The 27,700-nt window shown below is 46.0% G+C and overlaps 1 protein-coding gene across 4 annotated transcripts in view; it reads right to left on the bottom strand.

Moving 5' to 3' along the window:
• Window positions 1–3,526: 3,526 nt before the first annotated feature.
• PRKN (parkin RBR E3 ubiquitin protein ligase) overlaps window positions 3,527–27,700 on the bottom strand; it is a 1,292,328-nt gene continuing 1,268,154 nt past the window's right edge. For 3 of the 4 annotated variants that reach the window (XM_045080282.1, XM_045080285.1, XM_045080288.1), the window contains 2 exons: window positions 17,453–17,570; window positions 10,333–12,605 (listed from right to left, as the gene is read on the bottom strand). In XM_045080282.1, the coding sequence (XP_044936217.1) occupies window positions 12,493–12,605; window positions 17,453–17,570 (231 nt within the window). In that variant the 3' untranslated portion in view covers window positions 10,333–12,492. Of the gene's footprint in view, window positions 4,600–10,332; window positions 12,606–17,452; window positions 17,571–27,700 lie in introns of those variants that run through there. The other variant, XM_045080284.1, reaches the window with a different exon arrangement.

The raw sequence follows: 27,700 nt of genomic DNA, 5'->3' as shown, positions 1-27,700 counted from the left end.
GGACTGTTTCTTCCTTTTTGCCCTTGTGCATAAGCTTCCCTGAATATTCCTGCACAAGATTTTGTCTAGATATCTGTTTTTACTTCTCTGGGGTGGGATTGGTCACCTTCCCCTGCGGCATGTGGCTGGAGAGGAAAGGAAGGGAAAACAGAACAAAATCAAGGTCGGTCGGGCAAAGAGGGGGAAGAGGTGATGGGTGAAGCCAGTCAGTCTCTGATGTTTCTCACTGTACTGAGGGTTAAATTCGATGATCACACCATAGGTTTCACCTTTTCTTTGAGTCATTTTCTGTACCAAGCTTAGAAACATCCTTCAATTTCTAGTTTTTTAAGTTTCTGTTGTTTGATAAAATGTGTACTTTTACCAAATATCCTTTTGCCTTCGAATGAGATTATTTTGTTTGCCTATATTGTGAAATCCCGTATTTATAGATCTTAATATTAATATAACATTAAATTCATGGGATTAAAATTTGCTTGTAGTGAGCAGTTCTTTTTTTAAAATTTTATTTATTTTTTCAGTGTTCCAAGATTCATTGTTTATGCAGTTCTTTTCATATATTGTGAAAATGTCTTCACAGTTCTGTATTTAAAATGCTCAGATTTGGGGCCCCTGGGTGGCTCAGTCAGTTCAGCATCTATCTTTGGCTTGGGTCATGATCCCAGGGTCCTGGGATCAATCCCCATGGGAATCTCTGCTCAGCGGGGAGCCTGCTTCTCCCCCTCCCTCTGCCGCTCCCCCTGCGTGTGATCTGTCTCTCTCTGTCAAATGAATAAATAAAATGTTTAAATAATTTTAAAATAAAATGCTCATAAATAAATTGTAATATATAGGTAGGGATTCAGTTTTCTGGACCATAGGCAAACAGTGTCACTTATGCATATATATATGTAGTAGGATAAGCTACTAATAAGAATAGTAAAGGAATATTAATGGCAGGGGTGTGGTAAGACAGCTGGGAAAAAATATTCAGCAGTTGAAGGAGATTTTGTGGACTGAAAGTCTACAGAGAATTGCCCCATCAAAGAGGGCTCCCTAGGAAGCTCCCAGGGACCGGGCCTGCATGGTGACCCTCCCCACCTCCATCGGGACAGATGCCCTGGCAACAGTTAACTCACTACTCAGACTGATTTGGACACATTCAGGCCAACAGATGGACTTTCAACTTTAATAGAACACTTCAAACATCCTGGAATGCCGTCAACTTCTCTGCCTTAAGGCTTTCCCCATGTGGGGGACCATAGCATGGCTGTGGTCTCCACATGAACCCCATGAAGAACCCCCAACACATTCATAAGTAAGGCTGGCCTTCTCACTTTTAAGTAATGAATTGTATTTTTTCTCTGCAGATGATGACTTTGTGTTATTAAAAATTCAAGTACTACAGAAAAACATAAAGAGCAAAAAAAAAAAAAAAAAAAAAAACAACACCCCAAATCTCACCACCTCCAAAAAAGCCAGCATTACTTTTGGCAAGAGTCATTCCAACCATCAAATTGTGCCAAGCGTACAGAGGGAAGGTCAATGAACAGTGGAGAGAAGCACAAGTGAGTGTGGCTTCATTTTATAACAAGGAAAGCATATGAGACATGCTCTCTCGTCTCTAAAATATTAATTTTCAGATTGTGAAGTTAATGGAAAGAAAAGAAAATGAAGTGAAACAGAATGGACAGATAAACTTACATAAATATTTTTTCAGATCCTATAATAGTTCCCAAAGTTGCCTCTAATGTTAAGAAATTGCAAGAACCACTGAGGGGTTACAACAGTATTCTTTTTGCCATGTTTTCCCAAAGTTGGGTAATATAGATTGACTCTGCTCTGAAAAACCAGTTGAGAAGCACTCATTCATTTTCTGACCTCCCTTCCCTGTTCTCCTAATTTTTCCTTACCTGCCACAAACATAATTCTCCTGGGGGGTTGCTTGTTTGCATTTTCATAATTCTTCCTTTGAATTGACCCTATGGGAATCAACACTCACTGCTTAGCTTTGAGCCTGGGTTCTCCTTTATTACCCAAATTACACATTCACTTCTGATCAAATTACTGATCTGGAAGGAGAAAGTTCAGTCTGAAATATTGCATCACAAACAGCCAGAGATGAACCTCTCCTCTTGAACACGAGCATTAACATAGCTTAGGTTACCTTTGGTCATTTCTTTACCAATTTAAGGTATCATGTAAAATTATTTCGAGGCATCTATGGATTAAAAATGACTTATTTGTAACACAAAGGGTTACAATGAAACATGTTTCTAGGACAGACGTGACCCCCCCCCCCACTGTGTTCTCACCAGCCGCACAGTCTCCTCGGAGAAGCCCAGGTACACATGAGCACCTTGCATAATCACAGCACGACTTACTCAAGCTAAGAAATTAACATTGGCACAATGCTGTTGACCGGGCTCCAGACTTTATTTGGATGGGCGTTCAGTTTTCTGCTCACCCCTGGATCCAACAGGCAGTGATTTTGAGACCTATATACATATCAAAGGCCTCTTCATGGCCACTGCCCTGCCTTGGTTCTGGCCCCAAGCTCCTCTCATCCCACCCTGGAGAAAGCCTTCAAATGGTCTCTTTTCTCCAGTCCGACACCTAGTGGAACGAATTTTCTAAAACAACAACTGGATAGAGTCCTTTACCTTCCTAAACTCTGTTAATGGTGCCCCATCGTCCACCAGACAGAGTAGAAACTTGCTGGTGGGCTCCATTTGGATCCGTTTCATACCTGCTCCTCTGGCCTCGTCCCCTTTGGTCATTCGGGCTCTGAGACCCACGCGGGAAGGCGACGGTGGCATCTGATGCTGTTGGCGCCCAGTCTCCTCTCCCCGCCGCAGGCCCCTGCCCACGTGCTCCCATTCCCCTGAGTCTGAGCGTGGGATGTGTCCCCTCATCCTTTTCCCTCGCCAGACCTTGACCTGGTTCAACTTCTGTGAGAGCATCAATCCCACTGCCCTGTTGTCATGTATCTGCCTCTTCTGCTGGTTTGTCAGGGTGTTGAGCAGAGCAAGCTTGTCGTTAGTTTTATGACCCCGACACCCAAAGTATTCAGTGCTCAATTATTTGTTGGCTATATAATGCAAGTTTGAAAAAGAATTAATATTTCTCCTTAATGTGTCTTCATATTTGAATCTGTAATACCATTTTTCAGTTATGGTGAGAGGGACCCACCTGTATTTCATGTTTTAATGGGACACAACCGTAGATTCCTGTTCATATGTTGTCTGAGTGGCTGTCGCCCCACAGAAGCACAGCCGAGTAGTGGCATCAGAGATTTAAGGCCGCAAAACCTAAAATACAGTTGACGCTAGGTTCACGTGGGGGGGAGGGCACTAACCCCCCACCCCACAAGATCATAACTTTGACCTGCACATAACTTTGACCTCCTAAAGCTTAATGACTAATAGCCTGATTTTTTGAAAAAAGATTTTATTTATTAATTTGAGAGACAGAGAGCGAGCGAGCGAGTGAGCATGGGGGGAGGGGCAGAGGGAGAGGATCTCGAGCAGGCTCTGCGCTGAGCACAGAGCCCGATGCGGGGCTCCATCTCCTGATCCTGAGATCAAGACCTGAGCTGAAATCAACAGCCAGACGCTTAACTGACTGAGCCGCCCAGGCGCCCCGACTAATAGCCTACTTTTGACAGAAAGCCTTCCTGATCACAGAAACCCCTATTTGTATGTTACATATATTAGGTACTACAGTCTTACTATCAGGTTAGCTACAGAAAAGCAGGTCAGGAGAATTGTAAGGAAGAGGAAATACATTTATAGTACTGTAGTGTTTTATTGGGGGAAAAAAAACTGCCCATCAGCGAACTGGATTTATGATCTGACCCTTTACGGGAAAAAACTTGCCGACCCAATGTTCCCCTTGTCCATTCTGCTTGAGCTCTGCTCTCCCCACTGTAATGATGGTGTTACAGGGGCACCTGTGCGGGCCAGCCTGGCCACCTTGCATGGTCATGGCCAGCACTGTGCTTGTCGTTGCCGTAAGAGCTTTCTTTCCCATTAGTGTGACTATCAAGGGCAGGAATAAACAAACACAGGCAAGCAGTGCAAACAGTTTTCTGCAGCTGCAGAGCAGGTGTCAGGATCAAGACCCCATCTCCAGCCCTCGTAATTCTGTCCCAGGTGACCTCCATGTCTCTGCCAGGCACACAGGCTTCTCCCTCGGTGGCTCCAACAGGACGGGCGGACGCTGCTGACACTGGATCTCTGACGGTTATCCATGGCCGGGCACAGCGCTAGGTATTGCTGGACAGGAGGAGCATCAGGGTAGGAACTGCCTGTGTTCAGAGTTCCTTGACCACAGATGACAGCGCGACCAGTGTGTCCTTCTCTGATGCCTCTGGAGGACAGCTTCAGCAAAGAAGTCAGAAACCGAAGAATGGTTCCGTGTCGAAGTTCCTCTTGTTGAAAGTATGTGGCACTAGGGCATGTTTGTTCAGATGGCGTCTGCTGGAAGCTCAGTCACAGAAACGATGAATCAGGACGATTGGAGACTCTGTCCTTAATCAACTAGGAGACCTGTTTCATGAAAATTGTCGCGTGACTAACGCAAAACGAACCAGAAAACGAGGTGACGGAAAATCTTCATCTGGAACGTGGAACAGGAAAGGCGAGAGAATGAAAACAAATCGTGACTTTTCAATACGGCCAAATTAAAAGGAACAATGGCAGTGTTTTTCTTTTTTTTAAGAGATTTTATGTATTTATTTGAGAGAGAGAGAGCACAAGAGAGCACAGGTAGGGGGAAGGGCAGAGGGAGAAGCAGGCTTCCTGCTGAGCTGGGAGCCCAAAGAGGGGCTGGACCCCACGACCCTGAGATCACAACCAGAGCTGAAGGCAGACACATAACTGACTGAGCCACCCAGGCGTCCCAGTGGCAATGTTTCTAAATAACAGTTCGTGCGATGGCACTTGGTGTTTCTGATGCTACTCCCCAAGGGGTTAACTGTTTCCGTCAGGTGGTTTTTGCGTAGATTGGAGGCAGGTGGGCCACGGGCAGGTGGATGGGCACGAGTCCCTCGGCGGATGATTGCCGATGGCTATTCTTTGTCATTTACAAGAGAAGCTGCATCGATGAGCTGCCCTCACAGGGCTCACATTCTAATGTGCAGAGACCCCACAAACAGGCAAATGCACGGTAGGTTCAGATATCGGCGAGGGCTATGGAGAAACACAAGCCAGGATGGGGGACAGAGGATGTGGAGAAGGGACAGTGAATGAGCTCCGGCAGGGAGCAGGGACGGAGCAGGCCATGTGGTTCTGGAAAAAGGGTGCTGGGCTCGGACACCGGCTGGAGGTCCCTGCAGGGAATCAGGGCGCAGAGAGCGGGGACTCCACTGGGACAGTGCACAGAATGCGTGTGAGGTCATGAAACCTGAATGTCTCCGTGACAAATGGTCTGAGAAGAAAGCTTAGCTGCTAGGAGGTAGAGAGAGAGAGAGAGCAGAATTTAGGGATTCTCGAATACTGCTCCACGGTCCCTCATGAGCAGTAAGCGTTGGGGTGGTTTCCAGAGGCCCTATTTTTAGTGGGATAAGCTCCTTCGGGAGGCATCAGTATCCAAGATGTTGGCCTCTTGATTGGTTTGGCTTGCGGGTGGATCAGGGGCAGCAGCAGGTGCGGGGGAGTGGTTGGCCCCCGGGAGGCGATAGCCCCCAGTGCCTTCCTGCCCGCCCTCAGCGTGTGGCCTCTGCCCCACACTGTCTCCGTGTTCGAACTTATTAAAAGAAACTGAAACTGAAATGGCTGTCTTCAATTTATTCGATTTACTTCACAAGAGGGAGAAGGGGGTTTCTGTTTCCCATCCCTTACGAACAAAACAAGGTCATCACCGCTTGTGTGACATTGATTTGATCTTGGCTCACGTCTCGCTTCACACACTCTGTTAGCTGCAGCTGGCGCATGCTAGCTTCCTGAGTCGATCGAGTTTGCCCTGGGAAAGATGCCTTTTGAGGGGAGAAATCAGAAACATGAAACCGATTTTCTTTTATATTAATGAGAGAGAAGTGGCCACTTAAGTTGACACGTTAACCTTCTACTTCCTCGCTTTCTTAGGGAACCAGGGTCTTTCCAGGAGCCAGGAACCCTCCCGGCCCCCCCACCCCTTCCCTCTGCCGAGCAGGTGCCTGAGGAGCGCGAGACACATGCTGCTTTCATGCTTGCTCGGCGCGCCAGCAGGTCCGGGCCTTCCCAGAGTCAACTCCTCCCCGAGCCCGCCTCTCCCGAATTTGTTTGGTGGAACTCTTTTGAGAGAAGCAGTGGAGTGTCTCTATCTCGTTTTGTTATTCGAGTAAAAGTTCAGGTGATTCAAGAGCAGCATTATTTTTAAAAAATTTTAAAGATCTTTTTTATTTGAGAGAGAGAAAGAGCAGGAGCGTGGGGTTGGGGTTGGAACAGGAGAAGCGGGCTTCCGCTGAGCAGGGAGCCCCATGTGGTTCCCAGCCCCAGACCCTGGGATCACGACCAGAGCCAAAGGCAGATGCTTAACTGACTGAGCCACCCAGGCTCCCCGAGAGCAGAATTATTGATGGGACAATCACTCTTCAACTGCAAGCAATCTGAGCTACTTTCACTGTCATGGGATATTAAAAAACTATTATTTTCAATTGAAGTGATAGTTTCACACTGCCAAAAAACACCGAAAGTAGAGACAAGTAAAAAAAAAAAAAAAATCTCATATAATTTTATCACCATAGCAAACTACACTTTAATGTATGTTCTTCAATCATTTCTTCTTCAGAATTTTCTAAAATAGTTTTAGTGACAGCACACATACACTTTTGGTAAACTCCTTTTGCCTAACATCATGCTGCAAATATATTTTCAGGCTGCATAACACTTTCAATATCCAGACTGTTTAACGACTACATTTAAAAAAAAAAAACCCACACTTTTGGGGCACCTGGGTGGCTCAATGGGTTAAGCCTCTGCCTTCAGCTCAGGTCATGATCTCAGGGTCCTGGGATCGAGCCCTGCATTGGGCTCTCTGCTCAGCAGGGAGCCTGCTTCCCCCCCTCTCTCTGCCTGGCTCTCCGTCTACTTGTGATCTTTCTCTCTCTGTGTCAAATAAATAAATAAAATCTTTAAAAAAACCCCACACTTTTGAATTAGATCTGGAAGCCTAAAAAATATACTTGTTAACTTAATTAGTATATACAGAGGAGACCACAATGCGATCCTCGAAAATTGTCCATATAGAAATCTATTGACGTAGGTAGATGCTCATCCTCTGTTTTTAAATGGAAATATGTAAGACGCAAAATAATTATTTCTAGATGGTGGTTTTTCTTTTTTCACCTTCGTTATAACAGGCATATAATAGAATATATTTGCAGTAATAATAAATGCACAAAGAAAACTTTGCCGGGAAAGGATACTGAGTGGAGATTTGATGCTGAATGTATCCTTCAAAGATGTCTTTGTAGTCCCTCTGAGGTTGAAATTCAAAACCCAAGAACCATGGGTGAAACACACCATGTACAGAAAGGAAGTACAGTGGGGTGAGCCTTTGCTAGGGCAGCAGGAGTCTTCGGGAACAACCAATGTACAGGTGAGCTCGCCCGGGGCAGTGAGAGGGAGGGGGGCAAGGCCGTCATAATAGGGAGTTTAAAAGTACCACCTTTGACCACACAGCTCAGAAACTCTGAGGTGAGGTGACCTGACCTGAGACCAGGGGGACCTAGCCTGTGTTGGACGTACATTTGTAATGGAAAATGATACATCTGTGCTGAGGTTACTTGTCCACACACCAAGCAGCTAAGTCACTGAGTGCTGAGCCTAGGCTCGGCAAGGATGCTTTCCACTGTAGTTTGATTTTCCATTTAGATTTTCTCAGAATTCCAAAAATGCAGTTCCCTAGAGCTGGAGCCTGGTCTGTGGCAAGCCAAGTGCTAGGTATTATGGATACAAAGGTGAGCACCAGAGTTATGTTCTTACCTGCTCCTAGGAGGATAGATGAGTAAAGTTTTGTACAATAAATGCTATGTATGGAGCGCCCGGGGGGCTTGGTCGGTTAAGCCTGGGACTCTTGATGCTGGAACAGGTCATGATCTAAGGGTTGTGAGATCGAGCCCCATGAACACCTCCGTGCTCCACATAGAGCCTGCTTAAGATTCTTTCTCCCTCTGCCCCTCCCCCCTGCTCTTCCCCCTCAAAAAAAAATATATATATATGCAAATAAGTTATAATAAATATAGATATAAAACCTGTGTATTTGGTTTCTGACACACAGCTCCCCAGAGTTTTGGAATCTCTGAAGTGGTGAGTGTCTTTTGTGTGCTATTGAGTTATCTGTGGTTGTGGGGCCTCAGGTAGCTTCAGGATGGGGGGTGGTTGCCAGAAAAACCAAGGCATGATTAGAGGGCTGGAACTTTCAGTCCTGGTCCCTAACCGTCTCCAGAAGGATAGAGATGGAGTTAATCACTAATGGTCGATGATATTATCAATCATGCCTACTTAATGAAACCTCTGTAGAAACCCTTAAACAACATGTTTCAGAGAGCTTCCCAGTTTTTGCTGGGAAGGTGGGGCCTGGTGCCCCTATAGGGGGCACGGAAACTCTGTGTGTACACCCTATGCCACCCCATCCCCTCCTTGCCCTAAGCAGTTCTCCATCTGGCAATCCTTGAGTTTGGATTCTTCATCACAAGCCAATTATAGTATGTAAAATGCTTTCCTGAGTTTTTTGAGTCATTCTAGTGAGGTACTGAGCCTGAGGAGGGAGTCATGGGGACCCCAGACCCGCAGCCAGTCAATGAGAAGTACAGCTGGCAACCGGGGGCTTGGGCCATGTCTGACATCGGTGGGGGGGGGGTGGTTCTAGTGAAACTGAGCTCTTACCTATGGGGCCTGACCTTTGAGGTAGTGTGAAAACTGAATTGACTTGTAGGACACCCAGTTGCTGTGTGGAGAGGTGGAGAATTTGCTGAAACTGGGAAAAACACCACACAGCTCTGCTGCGGGAAGTCGTGCGGCTCTGGGAACATTCAGGAAGGACCTTCAGTTGAAGGCCAGGACGGCAACAGAAGGGTGTCTGGGGGAGTTGGTTAAATGGAGATCTGAGGCTGGCTAGCTGACGTGGGGAGGAGAGAGTGTTGAAGGAAGAGGTTGGAAAGATTCTAGGCAGATGGAAAATCATGTGAGAAGATCAGGACATGAGCTTCTCATGGTAAATATACATTTAATTGATGTTCTAGTTTTTGTACTTTGTTCTCTTATGAGTTGGACTAATGTGAATCTGTCTTCTGGGGTCCAGTTACCTTCTGATGCTGATAAAATTGATTCTCTCAGTTCACACATCAGAAAATGACAACTGGGAACACTGTGGGCTCACCAAGGCAAAGCCACGCATCTGTGCGCCAAATGTCTTCCCAGACAATATTTCGCACCCTTTTTTTTTTTTCTTTTTTGGTGTGATTATCCAAACTACAGAGAGAGTTTTGTTTTTTTTCTTTTTGGTGCAAAATGGTGGTTTATTAAGGCACAGGAACAGCACCTGTGGGCAGACAGAGCTGCCGCTGCAGAGGAAATTTTTAAATATCTGGGGTCGGACAGTTCATTCACAGCAGGTAACTGGAAGATGGATTCAGTGTTGTTTTGAAATAGGGTTTTCTTCTAAAAGTCGACATTGAGCCTCTCTGTGGTACCACGAATGGCCGAGCAAGGACAGTGGTAGGCGCGGACCACCACCCAGCCAACGATGCTGGCTCTTCCCCACCGCTGCGGTTTCTTTTCAAGTGAGCATTCTGTATCTTACTCGTGTGCATTCACAGTGTCAGGTCTCTAACTCACACCCTGGACATGAGTGTCAATGCCGGGTCATCATTCCTGGAAGCTTCGTGTTTCTTTAGAGCACCTTCCTAGGCTGCTTGGCATCAATGGGCCCTCATGGTGTGCGGCTTGCCTGTTGTATGCCTAGGAGCTCTCCAAGAATGTTCCATTCCAGCTTGCTCAAACACAGGCTCATTGTCACTCACTCCAGCCACGGCAACAGTTTTAAAGAAATGCAGTATCAACACACCCACTGTCGCAGCAATGCACAGTCACCGAGCTTTTCTGCAAGACGTTACACAGAGAATCCTTGTGGTTTTTTCCTGACTCAGACTTCTGTTTGAAACAGACAGTTAGTAGAGAAGTTTGCTGATGGAGCAGGAAAGTCACCGTTAGATTTTAAGGCGGTTTGCTTTTTAGATAAAAAATGGCCGTTGCCTTGCCAGGCGGTCCCTTTAGGCCCCGAGGGAGGCTCCTGAGCGAGGTATCCCGGGCTGCCCTCCCCCACCTCCAGCATTTACCGAAAAACTCTCTTCAGAGATGGACTCAAACGCTCTTTTGATGCTTTTATTGACAATTTGAGTACAACCTTACATAGACATAGTGGTCAAATACCCCTTTACAAGTTTCAGAGAAAAATAAAGATTCTTCTGCAAAGATTTTATTTCTATTCTTTTGATCTAGTCACATTTGATTACACATCTCATGGCCAAGCATGTTCATTTAGAGGGGTTTATGATTTCCATTCCTTTACAGAGGCTGTTTTTCCCCTTCAACTTGTCTCTGTGTTCTATTCGGGGAGGGGGTGGAGAAAAGGCCACCACCAGGAAAGGAGCAGAGCCCTAGAAACTTCTACCTACTGTGCCTGAAGCCACGAGAGCAAACCCTGTTCGGGCTTTGCACACCCAACACAACATGCAAATTCGGAAGGCAACAATCAGGACAGCATCACTAAACCCAAAAGCTATCATGGATATAAAATACCGGGTGCTCCATGCGAGAGAGGGGCCGTCTGATTTGTCCTGCTGGGTCGGTGTGAGAAGCTACCTGCCGGGCTTGTCAGTAACGTGCCGTCCCTGATACCAGCCCCTGGAACATGCGAGCCCATGCCTCGAGACCTTCCCTTTTCTCTTGTTCACAGATATTGGCTCTTTGTTCCCTCGTTATGATCTTTAAGGCTTTGTGACATGAGTCTGGCAGCTTTGGGGTCACACTGGGGAGGTTGGATTTTCGGACAGAGCGAAGCCAAACGAGGCTGATTAAAACCCCCGTGTGTGCCACACCCCCATCTTGTCCCGGGACCAGTCTCTGAGGGAAAAGGCAGATCAGGCAGGACTGTCCCTGGGAGGATGGTTAGGGACAGAGGGACAGAGGTCCTTGGTAAATGTTCCGAGGTCATTCCTTCTCTCCTGCAGCAAGGATTTCTGGTGCTATGTCTACAAAGAGAAGCCCTGAGAAGACAGATGATGAGAACCAAAGACAGTGGTTGTAGTTTTCCATCTGTTTACTGTGCTGTAGAAAATGAAGTCTGCAGCATTTTGCATAAACACATCTCTTTTTGATGTGTTGTGAACGCCTCAAAAAAAAAAAAAAAAAAAAAAAACCCAAACAGGAAAACTTGATCAACACTCCACTTTGATCCATGTTAACATGAGGAACTCTTTTGTATGACTCCACTGTCCTAGAGGAAAAGTCTCCTTGGAGTAACCCATTCAGGGACCCAGCACGTGCAGAAACCTTTCCCGTACAAAATCAGTCCCGGTTCCATTCTGTTAGCCCTGGAAATGCTCCTTCTTTAAAGATTTCTGCCTCAACACCCTGAGCTTTGGTTAACATTGAGAATCATTACAAAACCACTTCTAAAAATGTTTCCTCTAAAGGTACCCTACCCATTAAAGCCAAATGTACTAGCTTATTCCGTAAGCTGCAAAATGAATGTTTAAAGTCAAATTACAGACTTCGTAGTATGCTCAGAAAAACAATCTCTTTCCAGGTTCTCAAATAATTAAATGGAATGAAAAGTACATGCAGTTTTGATCTCTTTCCCGTAACGTCAACATTCAAGTTAACTTCCATAATTTCTCCCTAGTTGACAAGCTGATTTATGCATAGTTGACATCCCATCGGTGCAATATATAAAGGTAGAATTCTTAGGGATAAACACCGACTTTTGACTACTGCCTGTGGTTCTTTGGGGGATAGTTGCTCTCTGAAAACTTAAATAGGAGCATTGCTCTGGAAGCCGAGAATGTAGTTCTCCCAACCGACCCGCCGTCTTACAGAGAACCACTGACGACCGTTCCTCCGCACTATTTCCTCACCAGTGGCTTCTCCCCGATCTTTGCAGAACGTACAGTGCAGGAAATTAAACCTGAGAAATCTCTGTCTCTGCGGCTTAAATCCAGCCCAACTTGAATTCCCGGGAGAATGACAATCCCCTGCTGAAGGCGGGATGCACTTTGCTCTGGGCTCTGGGGTGTGTCATGCTGAGGCCCCAGAACGCTTCCTGCTGTGGCTCGCGGATCCCAGGAGCTTCTGCTGTAACTTTGTTTCTGCGGTTTTGGAAGGAACTTTTGGGTTGTGCGTGTCTGCGTGTGTGCGCGTGCCTGCAGGGGGTGGGGAGGGAGGGGGAGTGTGCAGAAAGAGCCCCGAAGGGCGGCAGCCTTGGTACGTTCCCAGGTTGGGCGGCAGGAGGCGCTCGCGGCGGCGGCGGCTACACGTCGAACCAGTGGTCCCCCATGCAGGCGCGGTTCCACTCGCAGCCGCAGGCCCAGCACCACTGCAGCCCGCACTGCGGCTGCGGACACGCCATGTGCATGCAGCCTCCTGCGGGCAGACAAAGACACAGGCAGACACCCGCGGAACAGCCCTGCCCGCACCCACGCCGCGCACTGCTCCCCAAGGGACTCTCTAAGGGGACATCCCGAGCCGTCCCAGGGCCTTGGGAAGGAAGGACATCGGCTAGGAAGGGAGTGAGGTGCCGCACGCCACGGCCATCCAGGACAAGTGCCATCTGTGGCTCTCAGTGCATCGACTTCCCTGAAATGGGGTTTAGGGACAAAGGCTCTAAGAGCTGGGGTCCATCCCTTACCGAAATGTAGAGTGCTTCGTGTTTTCAACAGATGTCAATATGCTAAGTATAATATTAGTTGGCATGGCAAGATTCATGGACCAGGAGTTGGGAAAGCAGCACGAGAAGTATGGTGGCTCAGTCAGTTAAGTGCCTTTGGCTCAGGTCACGATCCCAGGGTCTTTGGATCGAGCCCCGCCTTGGCTCTCGGCTCAGCGGGAAGCCTGCTTCTCTCTCTCCCTCTGCCTGCTGCTCCCCTTACCTGTGCTCTCTCTCTGTCAAAAATGTAAATAAAATCTTCTTTAAAAAAATATTTAACAGAGAATTCATTCCTTAATGCTCTTCAAAATTGTATTTAAGGGGCGCCTGGGTGGCTCAGTGGGTTAAAGCCTCTGCCTTCGGCTCAGGTCATGATCTCAGGGTCCTGGGATCGAGCCCCGCACTGGGCTCTCTGCCTCTCTCTCTGCCTGCCTCTCTGCCTGCTTGTGATCTCTGTCTGTCAAATAAATAAATAAATAAAATCTTTTTTTAAAAATTGCATTTAAGATTAGCGGACGAGGGATACTGGGTACTCTACGTGGATTACCTCATTCCTCCTCAAAAGTGCCTAGTGAGTAGGAGTATTACTCTGCTCTAGAATTCTCTCAAGGTCCAGTACTTCTAAACGGCAAAGCCCGAGATTTAACCAGGATTTCTTTCTTTCATAGAACAGGGTGTTTACAGCATGAGATGAACACTTGCTCATTCTGGGACTTATTTTGGGATTCCTCCCCATCATCACACATTTGTTAAATTCATTTCTGATTTGCTTCTGGGGCTCAGACATCCAGTCTGCAGTGGAGTGCAGAGTTACTTGTATGAAGTTAGACGCAGAGAACAGTTTCTGACTGAATTTCCTAGATAATTCAGGCAAAAGCAGCTCTTTGCTTGAATCTGACATAACACTGGATGTGCTCTATTATTCAATTTCACCAATTATCCTCTTAAGTCATTTTTCCTTGCCAAATTTTCCAGGTAATTGCTTCCGTACTATCTCATTTTTATTATTAGAAATATGGCATGAGAACCTCCACTGATTTAAAATATTTATGAATATGTAACTGAAGGAATTTGTTGTAGGGTAATTTAAGGGCTTTTAAAAATCCCCTACTTTGCTACTCCTTTTCGGTTTGTTTTAAAGATCATTTATGCAGAAAATAAAGGGTAGACTTACCTATGATACTTTTATCTTAATATTTCCCATTTAGGGTTACACAATTGCAGGACTGTCTAATTTTAAATACATATTTAATGATTATACGCTTATGATGTAAATAGCAAAATGTCTTCCTACAATACCGAAATCTTTGAAAATACTAATATTACAAATAACATTTTATTATAGAAACAAGAATCATGATGGCTCCACAGAATAAGAAGAAAGGAAACAGGAAGAGAGAATATTCATGTTATTACGTTTCTTTAAGCCCCCCGGTGCGTAACAGATGCAGGGTCATAAGCTAGCTCCCAAAATACAGAAAAGCACCAGGGACTCTGATTCTAAAAGCTTTGCCAGCACAAAAGTAACTGTAAGCAAGATGCTGCTGACAATGTCCCCTGACTTTGTGGTCATTTAAATGAAGAAAACATGGTTATGGAGGGAGTAGAAGTTCTCGAACAACCTGAAGGGAGATTTAACCAGCAACAGGCACTTGTTGATCAGGGAAAGGAAGCGGCGAATCCTAGGTCTGGGTTGGGAGGGAAGGAAGGCGCTTTCCCAGACTGAGGCTGGCAGGAGGAGCAATGAGGCTTCGCCTGGGTTCGACGTGGGAATGAGCCTCACGTCGTTTGTGGCTTTGCGGCAGGAAGAACTCCTTTCTGGGATTCAGATGACTATGACAGAGGCCGTGAATTTACTTTGAGAATGAGATCATGAGACCAGCTTTTCTTGCCCATAGAGCTCACATCTGTCTCTGCCGTATGCTTTAAAAACAGCTTAGATGAATAATACTTATTATTAATAAGCTTAAAGTTTTATGGGCTAAAAACCTATTGGTGAAAAATCAGGGCTTTCCGTTTATAGCAAATCCCGATACTTCAAAGAAATCGGAGATGGGGGGCATGAGGGTGGCCAGTCGATTTAGCAGTTAAGTGACTGCTTTTGGCTCAGGTCCTGATCCTGGGGTCCTGGGATGGAGCCCTGGATCGGGCTCCCTGCTCTGTGGGGAGTCTGCTTCCCGCTCCGTCTTCTGCTCCCCCTGCTAGTGCTCTCTCTCTCTCTCTAATAAATAAAATCTTAAAAAATATATCTGTTTATGTGTCATCCCCTTTAACTAGCTACTTTTTAATTCAGTGAGTATTTGTCAGGTGCTTTTCTGGGCCCAGGGAAGAAACAGGCAAGGTTCCTGCCCTTCGATAATAGCAACATGGTTTCTTAGTATTTAATGTACACTCTTGAAATACGTGTGAGCTGGAGCACGGCCCGTGTTTATCAGCACTGCGTACCCTCCCTGGTGAAGGCTCTTTGCACCTTTTTTTTTTTTTTTTAATGTTTTATTTATTTATTTGAGAGAGAGCCAGACTGAGAGAGAGCATGGGCAGGGGAGGGACAGAGGGAGAAGGAGAAGCAAGTCCCCGCTGAGCAGGGAGCCTGACGCGAGACTCAATCCGGGGATCCTAGCATCCCAGGCTGGTGGCAGTCGCTGGACCAGCTGAGCCAGCCAGGCGGCCCTGCATCTTTCCTGACTTCCACTTGCCTCCACGGCACTCTCGAGCAGTGAGGGCTGCCAGAGTTCCTGCCCCGGCTCCCCTGACTCCTCTCCTCCTACAGGATTCAGGCACATCCCCGTGCGCAGAGGGACGCGAGGACTCATGACGCACAGTTGTGTCTTTATTTTCAGGAGACCACTGTCTCCGAGCCAGGGACGTGGCCTGAGCTGAGCCCATTCCTGCTGCTCTGGGCTGTGTCGGTGCTCTCTTGTTCGCATCATGAACACCTTCTGAGGGACACAACTGGGGAAACGGGCCTGCGGGCCTGTCCCGGGGCTGCCGGGTTCCGCTCCCCAGCGAGCCAGCGGGCACCTCTCACACTCGGAACGGGCTCTGGGCACTGGGCTGTGATGGCTTCATGCCGGTTGGCACATCCCGGACGGATGGCAGCCGGGGCCCTGGTTGGTGTGAGGCATCAGAATTACCGTGAACGGGGCAGCCCAGAGCCAAACAGGCCAGCGCCGCCGAGCAGGGAGGGCGCGCCGACTGCCGCAGGCCACAGGCCCCCGGTGCGGTCGCCCCAGCCCTGGGAAGCTCAAGGGGAGAAGAAGTGCAGCCACTGGCACAGATGCACCGTCGGGGAGCTGAGCGGGCCTCCCCCCCCCCCCGTGTCCTTCGGTGGGTTACAGGGGCTCCTTGTCCGTGAGGACAGGAGCAGGAAGGGCGGTCCTGCCATCTGCACGCCCCAAGGGTCCCCGCAGCCACGGGGCTCCCGCAGTTACTGAGGGCGTTGGGGCTGGGGGGTCCCAGCCTTTCTTGGGATTGGAGTGTCGTTAAGAAGAGAACCGTTCAGATACGGATCCCGCGTTTCCATGCCCGTGAACCCACACAGAGCAGGGCCTACCGGGGGACTCCTAAATGACCGGCGGCAGGCGAGGGCGAACTCCAGGCATATCTCCCCGCGGTCACCTCACCTTCTCAAAACTGAGAGTAGTTGGCAAAAGGCTAAAGGAATAGGTTTATGGAGAGACAGATGCATGCAGAGGGTATTTTAACAAAGCAGGTGAGTGGGGTTAAAATCCACAGCACCGAATCTCCCGCAACAAGGGCGGACAAGCATGAGCCCAAGTGCACGCTGCTCTCCAACGGTCTACAAGCTGGTGTGCAGGAAGAAAAGGAAGTCATGGCTCCCAGATATGGGAACCAGGAAATCAAAGAAAACTAAATCAGTTTCTTTACAAAAGGATTCTGAGTTGCTAATGCACATTGCAAATGGGAATATATTGTGATTTCTGTGAGCGTTAAATGATCTCACATTTGTAGGGAACTTAGGCCAAACACCCTGTAAATGCTCAATATGAGTTAATTGTTTCTGTGGTTATTATGCAAGAGGGACATGCTATAGGAATGACCTGGCAACTCTTTCCCTACTGAGGAACTCGAGACACGAGAACGCTGAGAAATACAGGGCTGAGAAGCTTCCATTATATATATACATATACATACATATATATATATACATATGTATATATATATTTGGCTACACTAGTGGACTGCTTACCAGATACGAAGTGTCTAATATTATTAATAATTAATAATAATAAGGGCAATTAGGTTTATTGATCGTCTAAACCAGGCACTTGGCTGTGTATCTGCCGTGTGCGACAGCTCATGATTCTCCTGGTGTGAAACAGCTTCTGTTTTCATCTCTCTTTGACAGAGGAGGATCTCAGCCTTAGGCAGTTTAAAAACTTGGCCTGGGAGAGCGGAGACCGGTGTTCTGGCCAATGGCTCCAAATTCCCAGGGTGCTGAGCTCATCAGTTACATGTCCTCTTACAGTTCCTGACTGCTCCAGCCGCTGGCTCCCGCTCTCCAAGGAGCGCTCCCCCAACCCTCACTTCTTCCCAGACTCACCATTTTTCTCAACGGGCACATGGCAGCGAGGGCAGGGCTTGGTGGTTTTCTTGATTGTTTCTTTGGAGGCCTCTTCCCACCGGGCTTGCTCCGCGGCCTTCTGGTCAACTCGGTAAGCCTGCGGAGTGAAGACAGAAGGAGCTGCGACTCAGAGCTTTACATGGGGGTTGATGTGTCGGTTCTTTGAGACACAGGTCCAGAAAATTCCTAGAACTCGGAGTGCCTCAAGGAAGAAACTCAAGCATAAACACACTTGACAGGTGTGGGACAAGGCCCGACATGCACGGAACACGGTTTCCTCTGCCTGCGGCCTTCACTTATGTGCTGAGAAAACAGCTTAATTTTATAGTGCGAGATCCCTTCGGTTGTTTTGGATAATGGTCATGAATGACGTCTGTGAGGTATGAACCGTGCAGGCAAGGTGAGAATGCCCTATAGACACTGCCTTCGATGCTTTGTCAGGCAAGTGTACTCATGCTTCTTTCCCACCGAGGAGGAGGTGGGCTCACCAGCTGCCCAGAGCTGGTAAATGGGATGTTTCAAGATTCCTTTACATCTCCTTATCCTTCATTCTTGCACCTGAGGATGGGGAGCTCCAAATGTTGTCACAGAAGGGACAGGAGCCGGAAGAAGGAAACGGAGTTGACGTGACATGGAAGGTGGAGGGGGTCGGGAGGAGCCGGGGGAGAGACTGTGAGTCTGGGGACGCCGCCCGGGCTCCTACCCCAGCCCCATCCAGGTGAGGGACTGACTGTAAGATGCACCGTCACCTCTCGGAAAGTTCTCCTCTCTTAGAGGGAAGCGAGGAATGCCTAGTGCACTGGGGTATCAGGGGTGGAGTGAATTTCTTGAAAGGCTTCGAACGGGTATCTGATGCACGTTGTTAAGTGTTAATAGGAATTCCCTCAGGATCTCTCACATGGCGAGCTCTCAGGAATGTTTGTTAATATTGTTATGGTCACAGGACTGAGTTTTTCCCGACTCGCTGGACAAAGAGGACGGGAGGTTTCGTCCTGCTCCGTCTAACCACTCAGACGCTGTCCTCTCTCACACTGACTTCAGTACCGATGACGTGTGCAGAGAAAGAATGGGTGTATTTTTGGATTCAGTACAAGAAACTTGTGGCCGAGGTCTATATTTAAATATATTCCAACATCTTCAGCTGAACAGAATCCCTCCATTTTGGCCTCTGTCGTATTCAAAACATTTGTTTCTTCTATACTTTAAAATTAATATGAGCACGCAAGTCATTTTACTGACCTGTAAAAACTAATTAAAAATATCTCCAGAGCTATTTTTATATCAAGAAACTACTAAAAGTAACTTCAAATATAAATTAGTGAAGAAATCAAATAACAAAAAATGCTCTAATACTCTGATATTAGTCTAATAATAATGATGATAATACTTTGCAAATTTATAACATTATTTTTTTACACTTTGACTTCTATTTTTCAGTTGTTCCTCCCAATAACCTAGAGAAAATGGTGGGGTTTCTAATAAGATAACAAACTTATTTTTCAAATGTGGCCTCTGATTAATTAATAAAGGTCAAATGCCAGGTTCAGAAATGCTTACATCGTATATGGCAGCATTGGTGCCTGTCAAATGTAAAAATTTGGAAAACATGGGGGTGCCGGGGGGGGGCTCAGTTGTTTAAGCATCTGCCTTTGGCTCAGGTCATGACTCCAGGGTCCTCAGATCAAGTCCCAGCTCGGGTCCCTGCTCAGCAGAGAGTCTGCTTCTCCCACTAACTCTCCCCCTGCTCATGTTTATGCTCTCTCTTTCTCTCAAGAAATAAAATCTTAAAGTTTTTTTTTTTTTTTTTTTTTGAAATCCTGAAGGATGGAAACCCAAACCAAAGATGCTCACCTACAGGTTTCTAACACATAACATTGTGCTTTGAGAATCAAACTCTGTTCAGCACCACTGTGATTAGCAGGTTTTCTTTTCTTTCTTTCCTTTTTTTTTTTTTAAGATTTTATTCATTTATTTGACAGAGATCACAAGCAGGCAGAGAGGCAGGCAGAGAGAGAGGAGGAAGCAGGCTCCCCGCTGAGCAGAGTCCTACTCGGGGCTCCATCCCAGGACCCTGAGATCATGACCTGAGCCGAAGGCAGAGGCTTTAACCCACTGAGCCACCCAGGTGCCCCAGCAAGATTTCTAAGTGGTGAGAGTGATGCAGCCTTAGTATGTAGTCATCATCTAGTCACCCCAGTGGGGTGAGTTACCTAAAGATGCCAAATCTGGTGAGTAGAAATCTCCACCCTGCATATGAATCCAGCTTTTAACATTTCGCCATCAAGTTCTAAATACTTAAAAAATGTTAAGTTTTCAGTCATAAAGACACCAAAAGCAGAGTCAACCAAAGCAAAAATAAACAAGTGGGACTCCATCCGACTAACAAGCTTCTGCACAGCAACAGAAACCATCAGTAACACTAAAAGGCAACTTGCTAATTGGGGGAAGATACTCGAAAATCTTCTGTTAAGAGGTTAGTATCCAAAATATATATAGAAGTCAGAAAATGCAATGGCAATAAAACCAAGCAACCTGATAAAAAAAACAATGGGCAGAGGATCGGAGTAGACATTTTTCCAAAGAAGGCCTACACACGGCCTACAGGTACATAAAAAGGTGCCGGCAGCGCTCCTCCTCGGGGAAATGCAAATCAAAGCCACAACCAGACTTCTCCGCATGTCTGTTAGCGTGGATATTGCAACGAGACAAGAGAGCACAGCGGCAGATGTGGAGAAGAGGGAGCTCTTGCCATTGCTGGGGGGACGTAGACTGGACAGACACCGTGGCAGACGGTATCCTGCACTTTGTGACAACACGGGTAGAGCTTGAGGGCATTTCGCTAAGTGAAGTAACTTAGAGAGAAAGACAGATACTATATGGTCTCGCTTATATGTAGAATCTAAGCCTGAACTCAGAGATACAGAGAACAGACTGATGGTGACCAGAGGTGGGTTTGGGGAATGAAAGTAGTTAACGATACTGCATTAGAGATTTGAAAGTTGCAAAGAGAGGAGACCTTAGAAGTTCTTATGAGAAGAAAAAAGGTTGTATTTATATGTGGTGAGGGATGTTAGCTAAACTTGTGGTCATCATTTCAATATATATATATATATATATAATATGTAATATATATTATATATGTGATTATATATATAATCATTATGTCGTACATCTAAATCTAACATAATGTCACAGAGTAAGTTTAATGGCTAAGAACAACCACAGGTACTGAGAACTCCCTTTGACCCCAGCTTACAGGCCACTCGTGGCTGAGAGTGCAGGGGGATAAAGGTGTGGTTAAGTTCAGCGGTTGCAAGATGTAGTAAGTAGGTTTTGATCTGAACTACACATCTTCCAGTCAGCTCAGATTCACACGTGGGCCTAATCCTCAGCAATACACAGCAAATACATCCCCCACAACCATAGGTTCCAAGATTTTCTTTTTAAGGCCCAGGAGCTTGTAATTCTAAAGTGAGGCTTTAACATTGTCTATGGGGGCATCTAGATCAGAGCAATATATAATTTTACTTACTAAAAACTAATTTTGAAATGTTGCTTTTCAGCAATCTGGCACACTGTGCACTGAGTGCAATTCTCCCTGGTCTCCACATCTAAAAATGATGGACGGAATATGGAAGATATTAATGCACGGCTGATCTGGTAGAGAAGGAAAGGAAATCACTGATGCCTAGAAAGGGAAAGAGAAAATCCTCCTGGTTAAGGGAAGGAGGAATCTGGGGCTTGTGATGGGGGTATTTTCCTGGTCTCAGCCTGCCCAGAGTCTGGCTCTTTAGAGAGTACAGAGAGAAAACCTGGGCCAGAGCAGGATGAAAGGTGGAATCAAATTTTCCCATTACACACAGACAACCTAGACTCCTGAGGGGTGACCTCCACAGCTGATGGACTAGGGAAAAAAGTCTTCCCAGAGGAGAGAATGGATTAAGAATTAATAAAGATTTGTGCTGGTTCCAGCCTTATGGTGAAGAAGGTTGGGGAGACAAAGCCTCTCTGAGAATTCCTAACCACTAAGCCTCATATGCAAGGTTTTTGTGAAAAGAATTCATTACTAGTAGTGAAAAGAATTCACTACTGATTAGCCGAATAAAGAACCCGAGACAAAAACTTAATTTGAAACACTCTGGTAGCATACCCAGGAACCTGGCTGAAGCAAAACTATTTTACATATAGTAGTACACTTAAAAAAGCCAAACTTCAAAAAAAAAAATCACACAAATAAAATTCCAAAGAGCAAAAGATCACAATAGAGAAGTTACCTAGTATAGGAGGAAAGAAGCTATCATTAGTGAAAGTGGCAGAAATACAAAACTCAAGAATCCGACCAGCAAATGTTGTAGATACTGGAATGATCAGATACAGAGTACAAAATAAATATGTTTGATATGCTCCAAGAAATAAAAGTATGAGAAGTTTGGTAAAGGCATATGAGGTTATCATAATGAACCAGGCAGATTTGAAAAAGAAAACCTATTTCTTTTGTGCATTTTTCTGAATGCAAAGAAACCAATGATTAAAATTAGAAACTCAGTTGGAGAATTACATAGCAAATTAGATACAAATGATGGGAGAATTTGTAAACTGGAAGATGAAGCTGGAGAAATTCTACAGATTGCAGATCAGAGAGCAAACAGTAAAAAATATGAAAAGGAGAGTACAAGTTAGTGAGGAGACAGTGAGAAAGTCCACTTCTCTAGAGTTCCAGACCAAGATAGCAGAGGTCACGCAGGGGAAACAGTACTGAAGACAGAGGCAAGGAAAACAGATTAACTACAAAGAGGCTACAATTATTCTGACGGCAGATTTCTTTAACCCATGGGCGCTAGCAGACAGTAGTATAAGATCCACAAAGTACTAAGGAGAACCAGTCTACTTAGAGTTATAAATAAGCAAAATTAATTTTCAAAATAAGTATTAATAAAAACACTTTCAGACATAAGATGGGTATTTCTCATCAACAGGCCTTCACTAAAGGAAAAACCCAATAGGATCAAGTCCAAATGAAGACCTGAGTTACAAGAAGCAACTGTGAGCAAAGAAAATGCTTCTGTGTGGATATGACAAAACAAATACTGACTATATAAAACTATCAAAATCATGTTCACTTAATCAGTTTAAAGTATCGAGGTAGAACTAAAACGCTGGACAAGAACTGCATATAAGTAACAGAATTCAGTGACTCTAAGGTGCTGATATTATTTAGGCTGAGGGTCATTGACTTTGTCACATTAAGATGTTTACATTTCTAGTGTAAACTTTAAAAGAAAAGAAAGTATTTTGCTTCTGAATAAGCAAAAAAATAGAATCAATGGAAAAAGCAAACAAAAAGTCAAAAAAAAAAAGCAAGAAATGGAAGGATGGAAATATAGAAAGACATCAAAAGTATCAAGTGGCAGAAATGATGACAAATAGCTCAGTACTCACAGTAGGTGTGAAGTGCATGGTCATCTAGAGAACGGGTTGGTAAAGGATGGCCCATTGGCCAAATCTGGTCTGCCACTATGGTGTAAATAAAGTTTTATCGAAACAGTCATGTTCATTCATTTACATATTGCCCATTGTAGAATTGAGCTGCTGGCAGCTGCAGACGGAGGGTTTGTTTCCTGGCTGGCTGTCACCTGGGGGTCATTCTCAGCTTCTAGAGGCTTCCTGCATTCCCTTGGTCTTGGCTCCCTTGGCTCCTGCAAAGGTGAAGGAGGGGTCCTTCTCATGCTTCAGTATCTCCTGCCTCTTCTTCTGCTCCATCTCTCTGATTTCATCTAGAAAAATTTCCCTCCCTTTGGGGGCTCAGGAAATTAGGTGTGACCCAGTTGGATCATCTAGGAATCATCCCCAATCCTATTTGCAAAGTTCCTTCTGCTAGGTAAGGTACCATATTCCCAGGGGTCAGTGAGAGGGTGCAGGCATCTAACTACTAAGGGCCATTGCTGGACCTACCATACCTGGCCCTGGTCTAGAGTGGGGTTCTTAACTTTTCTTTTTTGTGCCATGGTTCCCTTTGGCAGTCTTTGGACTTCCCAGGAAGTTTTAAATTGCAAAATGTAAAATTCAAAGGAGCCAGCTATCTTGAAATATGGTTATTAAATAATAGATTTTGGGGGGCATAGTACTGTATGTGTTTTGTTCTTGTTAACACATTAGTTAGCAGGATCCAGTGACTGATGTAAAATCACAATTATTTTGAGGTTGTGATGAGCATAAGTGATGTTTCAGGACATCTGTAGAAACTGTAACTTGATGTGACAATGTAAGTAACTTCTATTGGATTGAGCCACAGGTCGTGCTAAAATTACTCTTAAATTACTCTCGTTTATGGTCAGTGTTCCTAGTGAGGGAAATGTTGAATTTTAGTAAGGGATTAATTTGTGATAAAAGTATAGGTGCTTTCAAAAAACATTCATTAGATAGCAAGAAAAAGCAAATACATGTTAAAAACCCAAAGACACCCAACTTTTGTAGCAACATGGACGGGACTGGAAGAGATGATGCTGAGTGAAATAAGTCAAGCAGAGAGAGTCAATTATCATACGGTTTCACTTATTTGTGGAGCATAACAAATAGCATGGAGGACATGGGGAGATGGAGAGAAGGGAGTTGGGGGAAATTGGAAGGGGAGGTGAACCATGAGAGACTATGGACTCTGAAAAACAATCTGAGGGGTTTGAAGGGGCGGGGGGTGGGAGGTCGGGGTACCAGGTGGTGGGTATTATAGAGGGCACGGATTGCATGGAGCACTGGGTGTGGTGAAAAATAATGAATACTGTTATGCTGAAAAGAAAAAAAAACAAACCCAAAGACACACAGAAGGTGATTCATGTATGATGCAGGGCAATGGTCTCCCTGGGCAAAAGGGCGGTGAGCTGGCTAAGGGCTCACGGTCAGATGTCAGAGGTCGGCTCGAAGCTCTGCTTCTTACAGTGGGCGCGGTGCACGTGTGTTCACTTTACTTCTTGAAAATCATTATTCCTTTGCTTAATATACTGCTTTATAGTATATTATGCATGCACATATCTAATGTGTTTAATTTTTCATATTAAAACCCAAATCTTACTTTAAATATGTATGTGGAAATTACAGTAAGTTTTAAATTCTCTCATTTTTGGTACTATTATGTGATTGCAATCACTATTTAAAGGTAGATAATTTCAAAAATCTCATTTCAAAATGTACATACTCATTAAGAAAATTTTGAGAGATGAAGGATTAAAAGATGATACAAATCATCTGCAGCCCCTCACCAGACAGAACCACTGTCTACAGTTTTATGCCTATATTTTCAGTCTTTTGAAAATTTTACAAATACTATACATATTATTTTTGTAATCCACATTTTTTTCCTTTAAAATACATCATGAACCTTTCCCCATATCATTTATAGAGGTGTGTGTGTGTGTGTGTGTGTGTGTTTGTGTGGACAGAATTTTAGTTTGCATTTTTTTCCAGGGTCTGAATGCATCCAGCTTCCTTAATCTCAAAATGTGGGTCTTCTTATCCGTCTAAACAACCTTGAGATACATGTTTTTATAGAGGAGTCTGTACTTCTCATGACAATTCCTCAGCAGAATTCCCCTGGGTGGAAGTTTCTGCCTCTGGACATGTACATATGTTGCCAAATTAAAAGCATTTTCAGGGGCCCCTGGGTGGCTTAGTCAGCCTTCTGCTCAGGTCATGATCCTGTGGTCTTGGAATTGAGCCTCGAATGAGGCTTCCTGCTCCGCTGGGAGTCTGCTTCTCCCTCCCTCTGCCTCCCTCTCCGTCCCCCCTTCCTGACTCGTGCTTTCTCTCTCTCTCAAATAAATAAAATCTTTAAAAATAAAAGAAGCATTTTCAGCTGGGTGAATAAAATGTTTATTTTGACAAAGGATATTATGCTCTCCCCAAGAAAAAGATTCAGAGAGTGACTTCAAGAAGCTTCAGACTCTATCAACAGCACATTACTGAAAGTTGATCAAGAACCAGAGGGGCACCTGGGTGGCTCAGTGAGTTAAGCCTCTGCCTTCAGCTCAGGTCAGGATCTTAGGGTGCTGGGATCGAGCCCCGCATCGGGCTCTCTGCTCAGTGGGGAGCCTGCTTCCCCCCGCCTGCCTCTCTGCCTACTTGTGGTCTCTGTCAAATAAATAAGTAAAATCTTTAAAAAAAAAAGAACGAGAAAACTGGATTTCTATTGATATGCTTGATCTTTCGGAGAAGGATAAAAATCATGGCATACAAAGAGAAATAATTTCCTGTCAAAATATCAGCTTTCTCTGTCTTCTTTCCTGATCCCCAGAGCATGGAGGACAAGAGCAGGGTCAGAGGGGATGCACGAGGATTGCTCCCCAATGGCTGTGCACCTAGCAGCCCCAGCTCAAGGTCCCTTGGGATAGGGTGCTGACAACTCCACACCTGGGAGGAGTAACAAAACACTTCTTGTGTAACCACGTGCACGCTGGAGTGAAGCGAAACGGCTGGGCCAGTCGGCCTGCAGTATCTCAGCGGAGCGGGAGGTATAGCTAAGGAGGTTTTGATTCATGGGAGAAGAGAGGAAAGGAACATGCTAGAGCAGCAATTTCTGTTTTCACCTTCAAGGTTTTGCTTTGTCAGCATTTCCTGTCTAGACTCCGGGTTTCAAAGACTTTTGCATAGGGAAGAAAGCACACCTCTTCTTCATTTTAAATGCATGGACAGTTTCTCCAGCTTTGGAAACTCTGAAGCGCCTATTACTCATTCTAGAGGCCGGCCAGGATCTGGAGCCTTGGGCTGGCACCTCCTGGGCTGAGCGTGGACTGCTGCAAATGGATCCGGGGCTTCCCCAGGATGCAGACAGGGAGAAGAGCCCCGGGTGGGCCAGTGGGGTGGGGTGCGGTCCTCAGAGAGGTGGTGGGAGGGGGCACAGGGGACAAGCTTCTCGTGTTGATAGGGTGACCATGCGTCTTAGCTTGCTGTGTGTCTGAGGCATTGTTTTATGCTGATTGCTTTGACATGTGGGGCACCCTGGACACCAGAGGGACCGCCCCTCCCAAGGGACAGTAAACAACTCTAGCATGACCTTCATGGGCAAACCAACCGATCCAGAGCCCAGCTGCCTCCTCTAATGGGCTCCTACACTCCTGACCACCATTCCCCTGTCCTAATCACATCTGGGCCAGGTCCTAGACGACGAAGGACAGCTCCTGTCCCCCAGAGCGCACTGAAATTGTTCAAACCAGCTGATCCAAAGCCCGTTCGCCCTGCCTTACCCATTCCTTCCCATGGAGACCACAGTCCATGCTTCCCCTGCTTCCTCTGACTCCTGAGCAGCCCCGATGCTTCTCCGAGGGGCCCTGCAGGGTGTCGCCTGCCCCTCCTCTCGGGTCTGGGAGGAACAGACTCTTCTTTTCCAGGCCGTCATTTCCTAATCTGCTGGGCTTCGGGCACTCGAGGGAAAAAAATCTATCTTAAAACACCCAGGATCTCTACCTATTGTCCCATGAAATTATCGAGATGCCCTCTGTCTCAGAGGGTCCCGGCTGGGAGGATAGATCGCTGCGTGTCGTGCTCATCAGCCACCCCATCTAGGGCTTGCAGCAGGGCTGGGGGCCTGAGCTCCTCCCGCCACACAGCGAGCACTCACACTCAGTAAAGCCTCACTAGCTGGCTGACCCTTCCCTCTGCAGAGCATCACCACACACTTCCGGACGGCTGTAGCTCCCTGCTTCCTGTCCGCTCTCGTTACTGGGGAACAAGCCCTACCATACTGTACCTGGAAGCGAAGAACAAGAGAGACAAAATGGACTGGCCAAGGAGCAGGGCCAGGCGAATCTGAGAAGAGCTTTGGCTAGCCAGGGACCTAGTTCTAGGCTCTGACGGTGAGCGGTGCATCAGGACACGGATCAGCTCAAGAAGACGGCTAGAGTATCACCACATTTTATACACGTAGGGGATGACATAGTAAATCTCGCAATTAATCGAGGCTAGTGATAGCCCCAACCACATATGAACGAAAACACGATTGTGTTACAAATTCTGGACACCAAATCTGACCAACAAGGAGAGAATTTAACGAACTGCCGAAGTGCCAGGTTCTAGCCCGAGTGCTTCACGGTTCAATATTTAGGTGTTGTGGTCGCCTAAGTCGCGAGATTAGATTTCAGACAAGTCAGGGAGAGAATGAGTATGAAGTCATTCTATCTGAGGTCATAACAGCAGGTCTAAGCCCACAGGGCTGCAAAGGTGAAAAGAGAAGACACAAGC

This window comes from Mustela putorius, unplaced genomic scaffold, assembly GCF_011764305.1.
Source record: "Mustela putorius furo isolate JIRA1106 unplaced genomic scaffold, ASM1176430v1.1 tig00000450_pilon_pilon_pilon, whole genome shotgun sequence".
Classification (NCBI taxonomy): Eukaryota; Metazoa; Chordata; class Mammalia; order Carnivora; family Mustelidae; genus Mustela; species Mustela putorius.
Note: the sequence above shows the minus strand (reverse complement) of the source record. Positions and strands in the feature narration are given on the sequence as shown.